This window comes from Scyliorhinus canicula, chromosome 5, assembly GCF_902713615.1.
Source record: "Scyliorhinus canicula chromosome 5, sScyCan1.1, whole genome shotgun sequence".
Taxonomy (NCBI): domain Eukaryota; kingdom Metazoa; phylum Chordata; class Chondrichthyes; order Carcharhiniformes; family Scyliorhinidae; genus Scyliorhinus; species Scyliorhinus canicula.
The window spans coordinates 13,041,246-13,059,817 of NC_052150.1; the positions used below are offsets into that span (position 1 = coordinate 13,041,246).

General features: G+C 46.0%; 1 protein-coding gene across 1 annotated transcript in view; it reads left to right on the top strand.

Annotated features, from left to right (window-relative positions):
* The window catches only part of trak1a (trafficking protein, kinesin binding 1a), a 226,082-nt gene that overhangs the window by 192,922 nt on the left and 14,588 nt on the right, over positions 1-18,572 (top strand). Inside the window, 7 exon segments of the mRNA XM_038796604.1 lie at positions 1,027-1,105; positions 3,280-3,410; positions 4,704-4,778; positions 7,340-7,477; positions 10,315-10,391; positions 13,385-13,624; positions 16,529-16,848. Coding sequence (XP_038652532.1) covers positions 1,027-1,105; positions 3,280-3,410; positions 4,704-4,778; positions 7,340-7,477; positions 10,315-10,391; positions 13,385-13,624; positions 16,529-16,848 — 1,060 coding nt within the window.

Here is an 18,572-nt window from a genome sequence, read left to right on the forward strand (position 1 = left end):
GACCTGGGCCGTACCTGACGTCTCGACCATTTTTGGTCATGAACTACTGAAACCACTTCAAAGTGGAACAAAGTACCATGCTGGGAAATCTGATGTGAAAAACTAACCATTCATCATAGACCCGTCAATGTCTGTAAAGACCAATAGAAGCAATTCTGTAATGCATTAGAGATGTTGCTTGTGTTGAATCTGCTCTGTTCCCCTTGCTGGACAGAGTCTCTGGCAGTAGGGAGGTAATATTTTGCATCTGCGGTTGACAAAAGGGACATTCGTCGCTAGGTGCGAACATGCACAACCTGCGTGTTGGCCGTTTAGTTAGCTTTGTGCACTCCAGTCGGCGTTGCCATTAGTATTTATAATATTCCTGCACACGCTCAGTGAGCACTAGAAATAGGAGCATGAGTAGACCAGATGGCCTGTTGAGCCATTCAGTACTAACACGGCTGATTGAGGGCTTCATCTTCACTTTCCCGCCCGCTCCTCATATCCCTCATTTCCTGAGAGACCAGAAAAAGGCCGTCTATCCCAGCCTTAAAAATATTCAACGATGGAGCGTCCACAGCCCCCTGTGCTAGAGAATTTGGCAGATTCACAATGCTTTGAGTGAACTGATTTCTCCTCTCAGCCCTAAATGATTGGCCCTCTTGTCCTGATACTACACCATGGTGTTCGAGATTCCCCGAAAAGCGCGAACAGCCTATCGGCGTCCAACCTGTCAAAGCCCCTTCAGAATCTTGTAGCTTTCAACGAGATCATCTCTCATTCTTCTAACCCCAGAGAATATGAAACCAATTTATTCAGCCGCAGATCACGGGACAGGCCCTCATCCCTGGGACCGATTTAGTGAACCTTTGCTGAACCGCCTCCAATGCAAATATATCCTTTCTTAAAAATAATGCAGGGTAGCCCTGACCCCTCCTTAATTGATCTAGAATGGTGCATCCCAACACAAAATGTTGTAGCCGTATCTGGATTTTCTGAAACAATTGCCAGTGTTGTGATGCATTTTATTATCTTCTGATCCAGACGTGCCATCTGCAGACTGAAACCATTTCATACGAAGAAAAGGAACAGCAACTTGTGAACGACTGCGTGAAGGAGCTAAGTATGTTACAGGTGGCAGGAGGGTCCTGCAGAATGAGTGATTTGACAAAGCAGTAAACTCTTCCTCCTGTGCATTACTCAACTACTTTTATTTAAGAATGCACCATATTTCATAGCCACTTGAACATGGCTGATATTTGAGGTAATCTTTGCAGAAACAAGTGTGTTAAGAAACAAAACCGTTCAGCTCTTAAGAAATTCTTTCGCAGTCATTTTAGTCATCGGGGCGGTTCTGCAGTGTAAGTCTTTCAAGAACTTGCATTGTCATAGCATCTCTGAAGTAGTAAAACATTCCAACGTGGCACCACCTGCCGTACAAGAGAGATTAGTGTCCAAAAAGTAGGTCAAAGAGGCAGGTTTTATGGCCTGCTTTAAAGGATGTTCAGAGAGGTTTATGGAGGGAGTTCCCGAGCTTTGGCAGCCGAAGGGACGGCTGCCAATTGTGGAGCGCAGAAATCTGCGGATACGCAAGAGGCCAGGATTGAAAGAGTGCAGAGATTTTTGGGTTGGAGGAAGCCAGAGGTGGCGGGCAGAGAGGCCGTGAGGTGGGGGGGGGGGGGGGGGGGGGGGGGGGGGGGGGGGGGGAGAATGGCAGTTTTAAAATGGAGGCATTGGCAGAGGACAGCCAATGGAGATCAGTGAGCCCAGAATCATTTGGATTTTGAATCTTTTTTTGTTCTAAGATTTCCCTGGTACAGCTCCCACCTACTGCTCCGTCATCCTTAGGCCTTGTAATGCATCGTGTTTGGTTTTGGTCACCGTGGCACAAAAACATAATAATAACCTTTATTGTCACAGGTAGGCTTACATTAACACTGCAATTAAGTTTCTGTGAAAAGCCCCTAGTCGCCACACTCCGGCGCCTGTTCGGGTACACGGATGGAGAATTCAGAATGTCCAATTCACCTAACAGCACGTCTTTCAGGACTTGTGGGAGGAAACCGGAGCACCCGGAGGAAACCCACGCAGACAGGGGGAGAACGTGCAGACTCAGCACAGACAGTGACCCAAGCCGGGAATCGAACCTGGGACCCTGGCGCTGTGAAGCAACAATGCTAACCACTGTGCTACTGTGCTGCCCACGTTTAGCATTATCACAGGTTCAGGGAAAAGCACGAAGACGAGCCCAGAATGCAATCGGGAAGAGCAATGGGGACACATTTGTGATTAAAGGCGGACTTCACTGCATCAGTTCAAATACTAAACGTTGTAGATAGACCAGTTCAATCGAGGCTAATTCAAAATACAACAAATGATGCAAGTAGAAATTAGCAAATGTCAATTTAGTCCCGACATCCCTAACCGTTTCTTTCCTGAGGGATGAATATTTGTAACAATGTAACTAAGGAAAGCAATTGAGGTGCAGACATTGGGGTTGCTCTCCTATATAATTGGATGCCATGATGGAAGAGTCTGTGTCCTGTAAGTGTGAATTTGATGTAATTTTCCTATTCACCATTCCCCCCCCTCAAGGTACATACAAGTTAGCAAAGGGACGATGCATAAAATACAACTATGTTGCTGCAGATTGTAAAGTGAACCACACCTTTGCTTACGAAACGAGCCTGTGTTCACAACGCCCTTTTACAACTCCAGTTTTTTATAAAAAATGAAATTGATTTCCAACTTGAAACAGAATAAATTGAGTATGTGATATTTGGCCGGCTAATATGTAGGACCCTCTTTAATGTTTATGAATGACGTACGTATGATGGAGCTGCATTATTCTCTCGAGCAGATTACTGAAGGATAAAGTCATGTTTGGTGAACTCTGGGTTTATGCGCCTCGACACATAGCTCTCACCAAATAGACAGAGCTATATGTTACATTTTCAAAGCATGTCGTGCGGGCAGGGAACGCTACTCTTGCACGCCCCCATGATTTACCCAGCGGGGTTCCCTGACAGCACTCAGGCACTTTCTTGCTTTTCAATCACCTTTTCGGGTACCTGCTGTAGGCCATCCACCTGCCTTGGCACTAACCCATCGCTGCAGGTGGCGCTGTTGAGGCTGCTGGCCCTCTGGTTGGGCCGGCAGCTCTTTGGGACAGGCAGTTGTCCATAATAGCATGGCCTCCTTCTGTGCTGTGCTCTTCTGCCACTCTGTGACATCTGTTTTGTGTGTGTGTGTGTGTGTGTGTAAAATTGACTCTGTTCCTCTTGCCAAATTGTCCAGGGGAGTCGAACGTTCAACTAGTTAACCTGGCAGAGGAGTTGGCGAAAAAGACTGAAGACACAGCACGGCAGCAAGAGGAAATTACTCATCTTCTCTCACAAATAGTTGACCTGCAGAAAAAGGCCAAAGCTGTAAGATGACAATACATCTTTCCCCCCCCCCCCCCCCCCCCCAACAGTTGTTAACGATAGTCGTGAAGCTCGTTTTATGCCGTGGAATATGTCCATGTCAAACTGCATTAATATTGTTCAAATGTTCTTAATTTAAGAGTTGTGAAGACATTGATCAAAGGTGATGGGTTACATGCTGTCAATATATTACCAAATAACTTTTTTTTTTAACACTTTAAGATCTTAACTTGAGTACCTTTCAAAGTAGCCTTAGATATTTCACCATGGAGTCGAGGGTTATGGGAGGGGAGGGGAGGGGTTTGAAAGGAGAATTGACTTGAGACCATAATCGGATCAACCAGGACCTTAATTGAGTAACACAGCAGGTACGAGGGGCCGAATGGCCTTCTGCTCCCATTTCTTACGATCTTGTAGGTTGGCTTAATAGTTTCTTGTAACATCCCCGAGCGTGGACCTAATAAATTAATGTTGGGGTGCAAATAGAATAATTATTTTTCCCCTTTGAATATCAAAGCAGCAAATGTGATCCTAAGTTGAAGAACCTATGAATGCCCGTGGCATTAAGCTGGTTACATTATGAGAAAGCTTGGTGTTATGGTTTGGGACATTGCCTTTTGCCTGCAGAACACAGCCCCAACTGAAAGAATCCAGATTGCCTCTGCTAGTTGGAAACAAATTTGAGTCTCCGTTTGGAGATGAAGCCGCAAGTTAGAACTTGCTATAATTCAAGACTAATAAATTTACCAGGACCAGAGTGGGAAATGGCAAGGTTTAAATTAGCCAGCCGGACTGTCCCTCTGAGTTTCAATAATCTACAACAGCTGGAGCGGAGGTTGGACTATTTCTCCTCTTCCCCCTTTCCCCTTCAAGAAAGCCCAACACAACCAGTTCGATCTTCGAACAGAATTGACTGGGAGTATGAGAAGTGTTGTACGAGTCGGAGAGGAACTGTCAACAAAATTTTCCTTGGGGCCAAAATGAGCAATTACCACTGTGTGGGTGCTAAGCATTTACAACCACGACTGGCAGAGAAAATGGATTTCTGTGCTAGAAATGTTTGCCATTTTGTATTGAAAATGCAACCTAGTGGAGGCCCAATCAGACTAGATACACAGAAAAGTCCATCTCTCTCTAACCATGTTCCATATATCTTCAGCTCGCTTGTAAAATGTACTCGATGAATAATGCGTTGGTGCTTAACAAGTGACAATTGTGCTTTAATCAGGGCTGTACAGTAATGTGAAGCAGGTTGTAACTGTGATGATATTAACCCTTGGCTTGTCTTTCCTGCAGTATGCGGTAGAAAATGAGGAACTTACTCAACATCTGAGTGCAGCTAAAGATGCCCAAAGGCAGCTCACGGCCGAGGTAAATCGACCATGAGCTCAATTGAGTAATTTCACCTTTGTGTTACGTGCCGTTTTACACGAGTGAGGATAGTGAGAGAAATTTAACAGAGGGGGCAGAGTTATCGAGCATGCCGAGCAACAGTTCATAGAGATTTACATAACAGGAGACGGCCATTTTGGACCAGTGTGCATGTCACGGCCCTCGACGAGCTGTCCATCCACTCCGCCGCCTTCTGCGCTTTTCCCCATATGTTTCTGCTTTTGCAAATATTTCCCCGCTTGTGGGGAAGAGCATGACTATCGAGACCATGCTAGTAGTAGATGGTCGCTTGGAAACCCAATAGTGGATTCAGAAGACACTTCTTTATTCGAAAAGAGTTGTGCGAATGTGGAATCTGTTACCCCAGGGGCAATTAGTATGGATGCATCATCGGGGAAACCAGTCAAGCACCTGAGGGAGAGGCGAATGGATGGTTATGGCAAATTTAGGTGAGAAAAGATGGGAGGAGGTTTGAGTAGAGTATAAACAATGGCACGCATTGGTTTGATTAAACAGTCGGTTTCTGTCCTGTATATCCTACGTAACTTCACAATTTAAAGCAAATTTTCATTTTAGACATGCCCATGGGCTGGTTTAGCTCACTCAGCTAAATCGCTGGCTTTTAAAGCAGGCCAGCAGCACGGTTCGATTCCCGTACCAGCCTCCCCGGACAGGCGCCGGAATGTGGCGACTAGGGGCTTTTCACAGTAACTTCATTGAAGCCTACTCGTGACAATAAGCGATTTTCATTTTTTTTTTCCATTTATTAACAGTTCACAGCATTTAATACTAACAATAATAATCAAGGTTCTCTTTGCTCCAGTGAACAAAGCACGAGAAACCCAGGCCATGCCTCCCAGTGTAGCCAAGCTTGAGGCCAACCCCTCAACAAAGGGTCAATGCTTTGGGGAAAACGGGAGACATTTGAATGAACTAACTTGCAATTATGTTGCTGCTTTCACATTCTCACTCCGTTCTGAAGCACTTAAGGCGGATCCATTTATGCTGTGTATAATTAATTAATAAGGTTTAGCTTACTTGTCTAGACAGCTGGCACGTGATGCAGAGCGAGGCCAGCAGTGTGGGTTCAATTCCCGTACTAGCTGAGGTTATCCATGATAACCTTGACTTCTCACCCTTACCCCTTGCCTAGGGTGTGGTGACCCTCGGGTTAAACCGCTCCCCCCCCCCCCCCCCCCCCCCCCCCCCCCCCCCCCCCGGCAAGGCGAAAGCAGCCTGTGGTTATCTGGGACTATGGCGACTTTACCTTTATATAATTAATGAGAAGTTCAAAACGATTTTAGTAATTGCTGTATTCCAGCAGAGTTGATTCTTATAATTTGGTGTTCCAATTCCGCTCTGTAACATTTTCACATTGGATTCGGTGGCTTATTGTAGACAGGTTTTTTTTTTCTATTTTGATTCGGTGAATGTCATTACAAAGCAAGATGGTAATAGAAAATGTCAGGCTGAAGGTTTGAGTGTGAACTATCTTGCTGCCAAATAAAAAATAATTGTGTTTGAAAATTCTTCATATATCTTCCACTATTGAACTGGCTCAATTTGAGACATGTGGGCCGGGATTCTCCCCTACCCGGCGGGGCGGGGGGTCCCGGCGTAGCGGAGTGGCGCCAACCACTCCGGCGTCGGGCCTCCCCAAAGGTGTGGAATTCCCGTAGAATAGAATCCGTACAGTGCAAAAGGAGAGCCATTGGGCCCATCTAACCTGCATCGACCCTCCGTAAAAGCACTCTTCCCCCTCGTCCCATCCCTTAACCCCATCTAACCTGCACATCCCTGGACACTAAGGGGCAATTTATCATGGCCAATCCGCCTAACCTGCGCACCTTTGGACTGTGGGAGGAACCCAGAGCACCCGGAGGAAACCCACGCAGACACGGGGAGAAAGTGAAAGCTGCACACAGATAGTAACCTGGGCCGGAATCGAACCTGGGACTCTGGCGCTGTGAGGCAGCAGTGCTAATCACTGTGCCACCGTGCCGCCCACTTGGAGAACAATAATACTCCTGCGACTCAGCAGGTGCCCATCATTACTTGTAGAACCTTTGCGGAATGGGAATTTAAATGGAAATTGTCAGCAGTTCAGACAGCATCTGTGGAGAGAGAGAGAGAGAGACCGAGTTAGCATTTCAGGTCAATGGCCTCTCATGCTAACAAATGACCATTGACCTGAAATGTTGCTTCTCTTGCCACAGGTGCTGCCCAGTTCTTTGTTTGCAGGATTTTCTCTGTTTTGCTCCAGGTCTGCAGCATATTAGTTTTGTTCCGGGGCGATGGGATATGGGCCGGAATTCTCCGGCCGTTCGCTGGCGGTGGGATTCTCTGGTCCCTTCGCCCGCACACCTCCGTCCGCGGGTTTTCTGTGCAAGGGAAAAACAAGGTTTTATCAAAAAATTATTTTCCAAACATTGATTTTCAATTACGGGAGCTGTGTCATTGCGTTGAAGTGCTGAAGTTCAGCTCCCCCGAGCTGATGTGACAGTGTGTATCTTTAGGATGTGCATATTGTTTGTCCGCAGTTGCGAGAGCTGGAGGACAAATATGCAGAGTGTATGGAGATGCTACACGAAGCACAGGAGGAAATCAAGAACCTGCGGAACAAAACCATGCCAAACAGCACACCGCGCCGATACCACTCCCTCGGCCTCTTTCCATTGGTAAATATAAACGAGCAGGAAGAAAGTGATCGTCCATTTTCAGTACAGGCTGTCTAACATTGACACGTTCGGGTGCACATTTTATTCTGGGCTTCCATTTCTCCAATAGATTCTTAGCTTTAGTCTGGCCAAGTGTCCAGAAGAAACCTGACCGTTCAGTTGAACACCATTAACAAACAGAAGCTTCTGAAATCAAATGTGGCTGACCTGCCTCTCGTAGCAAATACGAACATACCTATTCGTAATTATGCAAAAGACATCTTGAGGGCAGCATGGTGGCCTAGTGGTTAGCACAACCGCCTCACGGCGCTGAGGTCCCAGGTTCGATCCCGGCTCTGGGTCACTGTCCGTGTGGAGTTTGCACATTCTCCCCGTGTCTGCGTGGGTTTTGCCCCCACAACCCAAAAATGTGCAGAGTAGGTGGATTGGCCACGCTAAATTGCCCCTTAATTGGAAAAAATAATTGGCTAATCTAAATTTATAAAAAAAAAAGAAGACATCTTGAGACGAGGCCACGATGTCTGGAGCAGCATCTTCTCTTCTGATTCCACCAGAATTTTGGACATCTTGTTTATGATTAATGGGTCTGACGTTCTGAAGTTCGGGTTTTGAATTTTGCCTGAGAAGTGTCATTGACTATTCAATACAATTGGACATAAGACGCAGGAGCAGATGTATGCCTTTCGGCCTATCAAGTCTGCTCCTCCATTCAATGAGATCATAATTGATGTATGATAATCCTCAACTCCATGTCCCCGCCTTATCCCCATCTCCCTTGATTCCCTCACTGATTAAAAATCTGTCCATCTCAGCCTTGAGCGTACTTAACGACCCGGCCACCACAGCTCTCTGTGGTAAAGAATTCCACAGACTCACTAACCTGGAAGAGAAGAAATTCCTCCTCGTGTGTTAAATGGGCGACCCTTCACTCTGAGATTATGCCCTCTGGTCCAAGGCTCTCCTCCAAGGGAAAGCAACCTCCGTATCGACCCAGTCAAACCCCCTGAGAATCCGATATGTCTCAATAAGGTCACCTCTTATTCTTCTAAACTCCAATGGGTATAGGCTCAATCTACTCAACCTCTCCTCATAAGAAAATTACCTGGGATCAATCTAGTGAACCTTCTCTGGACTGTTCAGTATGGGTTAGCGTTGCAAGCCCGATGTTCTATGTAAGTTACTAAGTAGCTTAAAAAAAAACAGATAGTGTCAGAACGCCATCTGTGTAACTGTTGGATTTCTTTCCTGTTCCAGGTTGAAGTCAAACAACCAAAATCTTTAGGATTTCAAGATAAACTAGCAGGATTGCCAACAAGCTTAGTTTGGACTTTCTTGTCAAGTTCACTTCTCATTGCACATTTTCTACACCAGTAATATGCAGAGTTTATAATCCATAGAATCCGTACAGTGCAGAAGGAGGCCATTCGGCCCATCTGGTCTGCACTGACCCTTTGAAAGAGCGCCCTACCGAGGCCCACTCTCCTGCCCTATCTCTGTAACCCCACCTAACCTGCACGTTTTTGGACTGTGGGAGGAAGGTGGAGCACCCGGAGGAAACCCACGCAGACACTGGGAGAACGGGCAGACTCCGCACCGAAACAGTGACCCGAGGCCAGAATGGAACCCGGGTCTTTGGTGCTGTGGGGCAGCAATGTTAACCACTGTGCTGCTGTAAGGCTTAATGCAAATCCACACCGGCCAGCATATTTGATATAGATTTGGTGTCCAGTGTGTGACTGACCTGCGTCGGTTCAGCTTTACGCTGCCGACAGGAAAACAAACCCGCAGCTGGTGATTTTGAACTGTTTAACGTTGAAATGAAAAAATGAATATCAACGTTGCCGTGCCGCTGTATTTCAGATGTTGGCTAACTGCCCTGCTGGGTGTTTTCCAACATTAAAACAGTTCCCAAGTCACTGCATCATGTTCGGCGTTCCCCAGGGTGAGGCAGCAGGTGTTCATGGGGAGAAGCGATTCCACCACCAGCAGTAAAATCCGGTGCCAAAGTCTGAACTATAACCGGATCATTAGAAGAAGAACAGCATTAGTTCCCTTTGACGGAGCTGCAAGGAATGAAGATGCCAGAGAAAAACCATGGCTTTTGCTAATAGAGCTGTGAATCTGGAAGAGTAGGTGACCCTTCCTTGAAAGCACCTACCCTGGGGGTCCCTTACAGCTTGAAGTGCTTAGAGATTCCATATCATCAATGTTTAAAGAATGAGGGGTTATTAATGAAGGAACCTTGATTTGCCCAAAGTATTAAAAAAAAATTGCTGCTTTGAGTTTAAAAATGTGGTTTAAATTAAGCGATTAAGAAAACACGGATCTGGGCAGCATGATGGCGCAGTGGGTTAGCTCTGCTGCCTCACGGCGGCGAGGTCCCAGGTTCGATCCCGACTCTGAGTCAATGTCCGTGTGGAGTTTGCACATTCTCCCCGTGTCTGTGTGGGTTTCACCCCCACAACCCAAAGATGTGCAGGGTAGGTGGATTGGCCACGCTAAATTGCCCCTTAATTGGAAAAAATTAATTGGGTACTCTAAATTTATATTAATAAAAGAAAACACTGGTCTGAAGATCAACTGAGGATGACTATGATGCTGCATTTTCTCAACTATTTGTCTTGCATGTCAGTGGCCAAGTACTGCAGCATTTATGTATGAGTTACCTCTAAACCTGGAAATATATCTCATTTCCACATTGGAGAGCAAAATATTGACATTACCTGTTGCCCAACTTGGGGTTGAGAATATGGAGGAGCGTGTTTCTCGGTGCCAGTTCAACTTAGTCCAGTGCTTATTTCTGAGTGATTCACATTTTGTTTTATTTTATTCAACAGGATTCTTTAGCAGCTGAAATTGAAGGGTCGATGCGCAAAGAGCTCCAGATGGACAACTCCCTTGACCAGGAGCAAAAGTATGTCCTGAACATGCAACTTTTAACTTTGGTTGTTAAAAGAAATCCTCTGCAATCTCTACCTGGCCAACCTCCATGAGAAGCCACTTCTATTTGTCATTCTTACCGCTTCATACTATTTACTAAAATTGTGTATAGTTCGGAGTGCTGTCATCCAGTATTTTTGAAGTAATCCCTAACTATCGGAGGGAAGCTTCACTTAAAATGTTATGGCGTTTCAATTTTTTGTTAAATAGCTCCAGTTATGGCAAGATCTCCTCACTCTTGTAGTTCAATCCCCGTATAGTAATGGCCAGCGTGTCATTTGCCTTCCTCATTGCTGGCTTTAGCTGCAGGCTAACTTCCTGTGTTTCTTGTACAAAGCCACCCAGATCTCTCTGGGCACCAACATTCAAAAAGGCTCTCGCCGTTCAAAATATTCTGAATAAGATTGGTGAAGGCAAATGTAGGTCCCTTACTGTCAGAAACAGGATGATTTATAATGGGGCGGCTAGCTGTCTCACTCTAATATGCAGATTTGCCAAAACGTGATCTGCTCACAATGGGCAGGATTCACATCATGGCGTCTCGCCAGATTGCATTGTGTCTCGTGAAGCGTGCCGATCCGGGTAGTTCTTGGAAGAGGGATCTACCGGCCACGCCGTGCTGCCTTTATGGCGTAATGCGGCCGGTAGATTGTGCCCCTAGTAATTCAGAGACCATGGGGAACCTGTGTTTGAATCACATCACGGCAGATGGCGAAATTTGGATAGAAATCTGACCATGAGACCATTGCCGATTGTCCTAAACAAATAACCTTTGGAAAGAAAATCTGCCACCCTTATCTGCTCCGGCCTACATCACAGCTCTAGATCCACAGCAATCTGGTTGACTGTGAAATGGTCTCGAGGGTAATTAGGGTTGGCCCAATCAGCAATGTCCACATGCAATGAATACAAAAAGCCCTCTTGATTGCCCTCCTGTCCGTCACCTTAAACATTCACTTCCTCCAGCACTGACGCACAGGGACAGCCGTGTGTGATCTACAAGATTCACTGCAGCAATTCACCAAGGCTCCTTTGACAGCACCTTCCAGACCCACAACTTCTGCCGCCTAGGACAAGGGTAACACCATCATGGTTCCCCTCCAAGCTGCGCACCTTCCTGACTTGGAAATCGATGGCCGGTCCTTCACTGTCGCTGGGTCAAAATCCTGGAACTCCCTAACAGCACAGTGGGTGTACCTACACCACATGGACTGCAGCAGTTCATGGAGGCAGCTCACCACCACCGTCTCAAGGGCAATTATGAATGGACAATAAATGCCGGCCTAGTCAGCAATGCCCACATTCCATTAAAGAATGTTTAAAAAGACTAAATCCTTACTTTGCAGATAGCTAAGAGAGGAAATGTGGTGAACTGTTATCAGTATTTGGCACAGTGTATAATTTTGTTGACATAGTGCTTATATGAATCTTCTGACCCAGTCATTAAATTAAATTGCTGTTTACCGAGAGCTGCGTGCATCATCTAGTTTACATAATGTACACGGCCAGGGATGCAGTGTATTATTCAGGAGTAACGTCATCAATGGCGTGTTTCCATTTAGTAGAATTTGATACTTCCGTTAGGTCGCTGCACTGGTATCTAATGTAGTCTGATACGAATATGACTCCGTTTCTCTACTCCCTTGTGTTTGCGATGAACACAGTTGTGTAAACAAATACGTCATTAAAATTTGTTTAGTTTGAAATACAACAAAAGCTCTGCTAAGTTCTTGGAACAAGTATCGAAGTTGCTCTGCTGTATGACTGTACCCTGCATGGACCATGGCCTTAGTTAGGCCACACTTGGAGTATAGTGTTCAATTCTGGTTGCCACACTACCAGAAGGGTGTGGAGTCTTTAGAGAGGGTGCAGAAGAGATTTACCAGGATGTTGCCTGGTATGGAGGGCATTAGCTATGAGGAGCGGTTGAATAAACTCGGTTTGTTCGCACTGGAACGATGGAGGTTGAGGGGCAACCTGATGGAGGTTTACAAAATTATGAGGGGCATAGACAGAGTGGATAGTCAGAGGCTTTTCCCCAGTGTAGAGGGGTCAATTACCAGGGGGCATAGGTTTAAGGTGCGAGGGGCAAGGTTTAGAGGAGATGTACGAGGCAAGTTTTTTTACACAGAGGGTACTGGGTGCCTGGAACTCGCTGCCGGAGGAGGTGGTGGAAGCAGGGACGATAGTGACATTTAAGGGGCATCTTGACAAATACATGAATAGGATGGGAGTAGAGGGATACGAACCTAGGAAGTACAGAAGATTTTAGTCTAGACGGGCAGCATGGTCAGCACGAGCTTGGAGGGCCGAAGGGCCTGTTCCTGTGCTGTACTTTTCTTTGTTCTTTGTTTTTGTGATATTTTGATTAATCCAATTTTTGTTTTGAGGTGCAGATGCATTTACCTATTGAAGAAAAGTGTGTTCCCTTGCATCCATTCCCTGTTAACGATGGTGCCTCTGTCTACAGCTTGACCTCTGAACAATCTGCTCTTTTGAAATGTGCAGTCACAAGACCTGCTCTTTAAATGCAAGTCTTTTCTTTACGACCCTGACCCGAGTGGTTTCTTCAACATTTCCCTAACTATCCTCAAAACAAAACCGAGGGAGATACTCTGATTCCCGTGACAAAATTATTTAAACATCGGAATAAAACAAAAAGAAAACTGCCAAAATGTTTCCTGGAATAAAAAAAGAAACAAGCATTTTGTAGGGGAAAAGAAATTCACCATTTAAAAAAAAAGTTAAGATGTCACGCCAACCTTGATACAAATCTTGCCTTCATGCCCATGTGCCAAATTGTGAAGCTGTATAGTCTGCTTTGTTGCTATGTGTGGGTTAGCTGTCAGTGAAGGGGGTGGCTGGTGGTGAATGTGTAGCGAATTTGCACCACAATGGGGACTCCGCACTTGTGCCCAGCACGGCAGCGAGTGGACTGTTGACGACGTTTTTATTTTGTTCTTGCAGACATCAGCAGAAGCGAGTGTTTGAAACTGTGCGCACAGTGAACCAAGCGGTGCGACAAAGATCCCAGGCGCCATCACCGATGAATATCCCAGGATCTAACCAGTCCTCTGGGATGAACTCTGCCTTCTCGAGCTGCGTCACCACTCCCCGGTCCAGCTTCTATGGTAGCGACATCAGCAACATAGTCATAGACAGCAAGACTAACAGCATCATTTTAGAAACTGAATCACCTGAAATAGGGTAAGGGAGTTTCGGTTCCGATCATTTCAAAGAGAAAGAAATTGGGTTCACCCCCTGGCTGTTTCAGAGATATGGGAGGGTACACCCTTGTGTGAGTGAAACCTATCCGGCATGGGTGCATTAAAACAATCTGTTTCATTTTCAGTTAATTAGGAGGTTTACAGAAGATGCACCATGTAATGCCGTCAGTGGTGAAGATTGCTGTACCGAGGGTGGAGAGCCAAATCTAATTTAACTGCGATTGTCTATTTAACGTGTTTTGTAACATTGGATGTTGCCTGTAGCTAAGGTTTGCCATCAGCACCCTCTGCAGTGTTGTATTTGACCTGTGCCCCAGCGCACATCTGAGGATGTTGCATTCGGTTAAAGTACCCAATCTTTTGGCCTCTTGCCACCATTTTCCCCTCAAATTATCCTGGTGACAAAAGAAATTGCAACTGTATTGCGTTTTTATCACATCTTCTTCATTACGTCCCAATAATAGTCACTGTTTTCTGGAGGGGGAGATTGAATGGGAGTCAGACATGTTGGGAACAGTAAAAGTGGGCGGCACGATAGCATAGTGGCTAGCACTGCTGTTTCACAGCGCCAGGGTTCCAGGTTCAATTCCCGCTTGGGTCACTGTCTGTGCAGAGTCTGCACGTTCTCCCCGTGTCTGCGTGGGTTTCCTCCGGGAGCTCCGGTTTTCTCCCACAAGTCCCGAAAGATGTGCTTTTTATGTGAATTGGACTTTCTGAATTCTCCCTTGCTGTACCCGAACAGGCGCTGGAATGTGGCGACGAGGGGATTTTCACATGTAACTTCATTGCAGTGTTAATGTAAGCCTGCTTGTGGCACTAATAATGATTATTATTATTATAAGTGAGAGAGAGGAGCTTGTTTCATGCCGAATACAACGTACCGAGCATACGAACAAGAACCAGGAGGTGGCCATTCAGCCCCTCGAGCCTGCCCCGCCGTTTAGTTAGATCATGGCTGACCTGATAGTAACCTCAAATCTGCATCCCTCCTATCCCCGGTAACCTATCGCCCCCTTGTTTACCAAGAATCTATCCTGCCAGTAAATTGGATGTTGAAAAGTAAATACACCACAATTCCGATGCTGATGAGTGCGAGCTGAGATTTTGACAGGGGGTTGAATTTACGAGTCCTAACTGGCATACAAGGGGAGAGAGATGGAGATGTCTGTGCACAGATCTTTGAAGGTGGCAATACAAGTTAACATATCAGTTAACAATGAGATCCTGGGATCTCTAATTAAAGGCACAGATTACAAAATCCAGGAAGTTACGTCAAACCTATATATATTTTTAAAAAAATATTTGTGTGTTCAATCCTGGGCTCCGTGTGGGAGCTTTGGAAATGGTTCCAGTAGATTGAAGCAGCCATTTTGTGGCTAGACTGTAGAGGCTGGGGCTGTTCCCATTTGGACAGAGAAAAGCTAAGAGGAGATTTGTCACAGCTGCTTAAAATCGTGAATGTTTCCGATTGAGTAAATGGAGGGAGAGTCTTTCCCGTTTTCTCATCCGTGAGGTGATCCGCAAAATAACCGGAGATGGCGTGAGGAAATAATCACAGGAACTGCTGGAGACACTCAGCAGGTTGGGCACAATCACTGCAGAGAGAGAAACATTTCCTGTTTCTTCTGATGATCAGTTGTTGACCTGAGATGTTGGGCGCGATTTAACGGCCTCATTGTTCCCGGACTCGGTGACACGATGGATGCCGTTGAATCTCGTGAGAGGCCTCGCGTTCAAACATGTCTGCGCCATATTCTCCTGGGGCCCAGGAACCGGCAGACCTCGCCATGGCGCTGTTAGCGTGGGGTTCCACAATGTGGACCAGGCGTAACGCCATCGGCGGGGGGTGGGGGTGTTCCGAAGGCTGCAGTGGGGTGGCTGGGGGAGGGGCGTCAGATCGGGGCGGAATTTAAAAATGGTGTCCGATCCACGAATGCTCTTGCTGCGCTGGTGAGCGGAGCTCGTTAGTGCAGGCGATGATGCAAGTGCAACCTTGGCAGGGCAGCCCTCGCTGAGGCAGAAGAAAATGCCTCAGTGCCGTTAAACAATGTCAGTGCCGCGAAACACTGGGCCAAACGTGCCCAACACTGGATTCTGTTTCCTGTTCAATCGCGCCGGTTAGCTCTTTTTCTATCTTTGCCAATGCTGCCTGACCTGCTGAATATTTCCAGAATTTTCTGCTTGTAGTCAGATTTCCAGAATCTGCAATATTTTGCCTTTGTTACACGGGGAGATTTTTAAAAATGCGGCGAGTGGTTAGGATTTGGAATGCACTGCTTTTTAAGGTGGTATATATTGCGATCCAATATTATTCCCCAAATGGGAGTTGTGTGAATCTTTGAAGGAGATGTAATCGATCCATTTCGCTTGTTGGTAGAAATCACTTCCGTCTGCCTTGGGCAGTATTTCATTTGTGTTGTACTCTTGCAAAATTTTGGAGCTGATCCTCTTTGCGAACATCCCCACCATTTGAATGTCAGCACAAGGCTGACTGATGACTAAAGGGTGGCACATTGGCACAGTGGTTAGCACTGCTGCCTCACAACGCCAGGGAACCGGGTTCAGTTCCGGCCTTGGGTGACTCTGTGAAGTTTGCACGTGTCCCCTATCTCTGCGTGGGTTTCCTCCGGGTGCTCCGCTTTCCTCCCACAGTCCAAAGTTGTGCAGGTCACGTGGGGCTACAGGGATAGGATGGGGAGTGGGCCTCGGTTGAGTGCTCTTTCAGAGGTTCCGAATGGGCTCCTGCTGCACTGTAGAAGGATGTATGCCTGCGGGCCAGTGACATTGGGCATTGATAACGTACAGGTGCTGTTCAGTGATTGCAGTGTTAATGTGAGCCTACTTGTGACATTAATAAAGATTATTATTATTATTGTCATTTCAGAAATGAGGATAAAGACAAGAAGCTCGGCCAGCCAGGAACACCCGGCTCCAGGGATTTACAGGCAGCTCTGCGACGCCTCTCGCTTCGGCGCGAGAACTACCTGTGTGAAAGGAGGTTTTTCGAGGATGAGCGGGAGAGGAAGCTGCAAGAGTTGGCGGGAAAGGGGGAGATCTCGAGTGGGTCCGCGACGCCGACGGAAAGCATCATGTCTTTAGGAACAAACCTCTCTGGGATATCTGACTTCACAAGGTTTTCAGGAATGTCTTTCAGCAGCCGGTCATACCTGCCAGAGAAACTGCAGATTGTGAAGCCCTTGGAAGGTGATGCGAAACAGCGCCCTCTTTATGTCCTGGTGTTTGATACCCTTTGGTCTCTAATGCACCATAAAACATCAGGAGCCCTCTGTACCAAGTATTCTTTCTATTTCAGAGATAGCCAGCCGCGATGCTTGTTTGAGGTCCTCTGAAATGCTCCTGTCTCCGACCCTTTTGAGAATTGTTACTATTGATGGAAAACAAACCCAATTTTTACCATTAAAGATACTGCCATCAGCTACGTTGACTAAAATACAGCTCGTGTTTGTTCTGAATCTTTCACTACTCTTGATTAACAAGCCAAACAGCATCATGTTCATAAACTGCAAAGGAAATTTAGCACTCAGCGGGTTAAGCACAAAGGTGTATTTCTGGATCTTAGTCCCTCGTGTACTTTCATTCTGTGTTTCAAATCCTTGAAAGAACAGCTTAATTCAGTTATGTGCTTATTTTAAAGGACACCTCGGTTATTATTTGAGACACAGCCTTGTTTAATTCTCGTCAACCTTTTTAAAGTACCTTTCAGTTAGGGTTGTCGAGATATAGCACCCCTTCATTCATATTTATTTCAAATAAAAATTGCGTTGAATTTCTGTCTTCTGTTTTGGTTTCTGTTTCTCTCATTTCTATACTTCTTTTCCATCTTTTTTGTCACAAATCACAGCGTGTGTGTGTGTGTGTGTGCGTGTGTATGCACGTGTGTGTGTGTACGCGCATGTGTACGCACGTGTGTGTGTGTGTGCGCATTGGTGCTGGTGGAGTTGAGCCATCCACCGATTCAGCCGTTGAATCATATATGTTTTAAATTTAGAGTACCCAATTCATTTTTTCCAATTAAGGGGCAATTTAGCGCGGCCAATCCACCTACCCTGCACATCTTTGGGTTGTGGACGTGAAACACATGCAGACACTGGGGAGAATGTGCAAACTCCACACGGACAGTGACCCAGAGCCGGGATCGAGTTTGGGACCTCGGCGCCATGAGGCAGCAATGCTAACCACTGTGCCACCGTGCTGCCCGAATTATATATGGACAAGTAGAAGTATCTTTTTTATTAAACGTGGTTAGGATTTTGTTAGGGAAGGTGCGCTATTCCCTCATGTGTTTAGTTCCTGCCCCAAATTCTTTTTTATATTTAATGGTAATTGTTGGTGTTGTTTGCCTTTGGGTCAGAATGCCAATTATAACAAGCAAATAAGCATGGATGGAACCTTATTTAAAATCTGGCTCACCAAGAGCAGGACTAATTCTATGAACTAATAACGTGAGCGACAAAAATGGGCCATGGCAACATTTATTCACTGGGATATGTGGCAAGGAACTGCTTACACCCTTGTGTTACATAGCAATGGGCTATTCAGTGAAACGGTGAGAAGAGTGGTATTGGGGCGGCATGAGGCGCAGTGGTTAGCACTGGGACTGCGGCGCTGAGGACCTGGGTTCGAATCTCGACCTTGGGTCACTGTCCTTGTGGAGTTTGCACATTCTCCCCATGTCTGCATGGGTTTCACCCCCACAACCCAAAGATGTGCAGGTTAGGTGGATTTGCCACGTTAAATTATTTGGAGAAAAAATAATTGGGTGCTCTAAATTTTTTTTTTTTTAAAAAGAAGAGTGATAGAATTGTAATAAGGGATGTTGCAAGATCTGCATCTTTGCCATCTACCCTTATTGTCCCTTATTGTATCATTTGTGCAATGTTGGAAGAGGGTGCAGCTTATAAACTGCC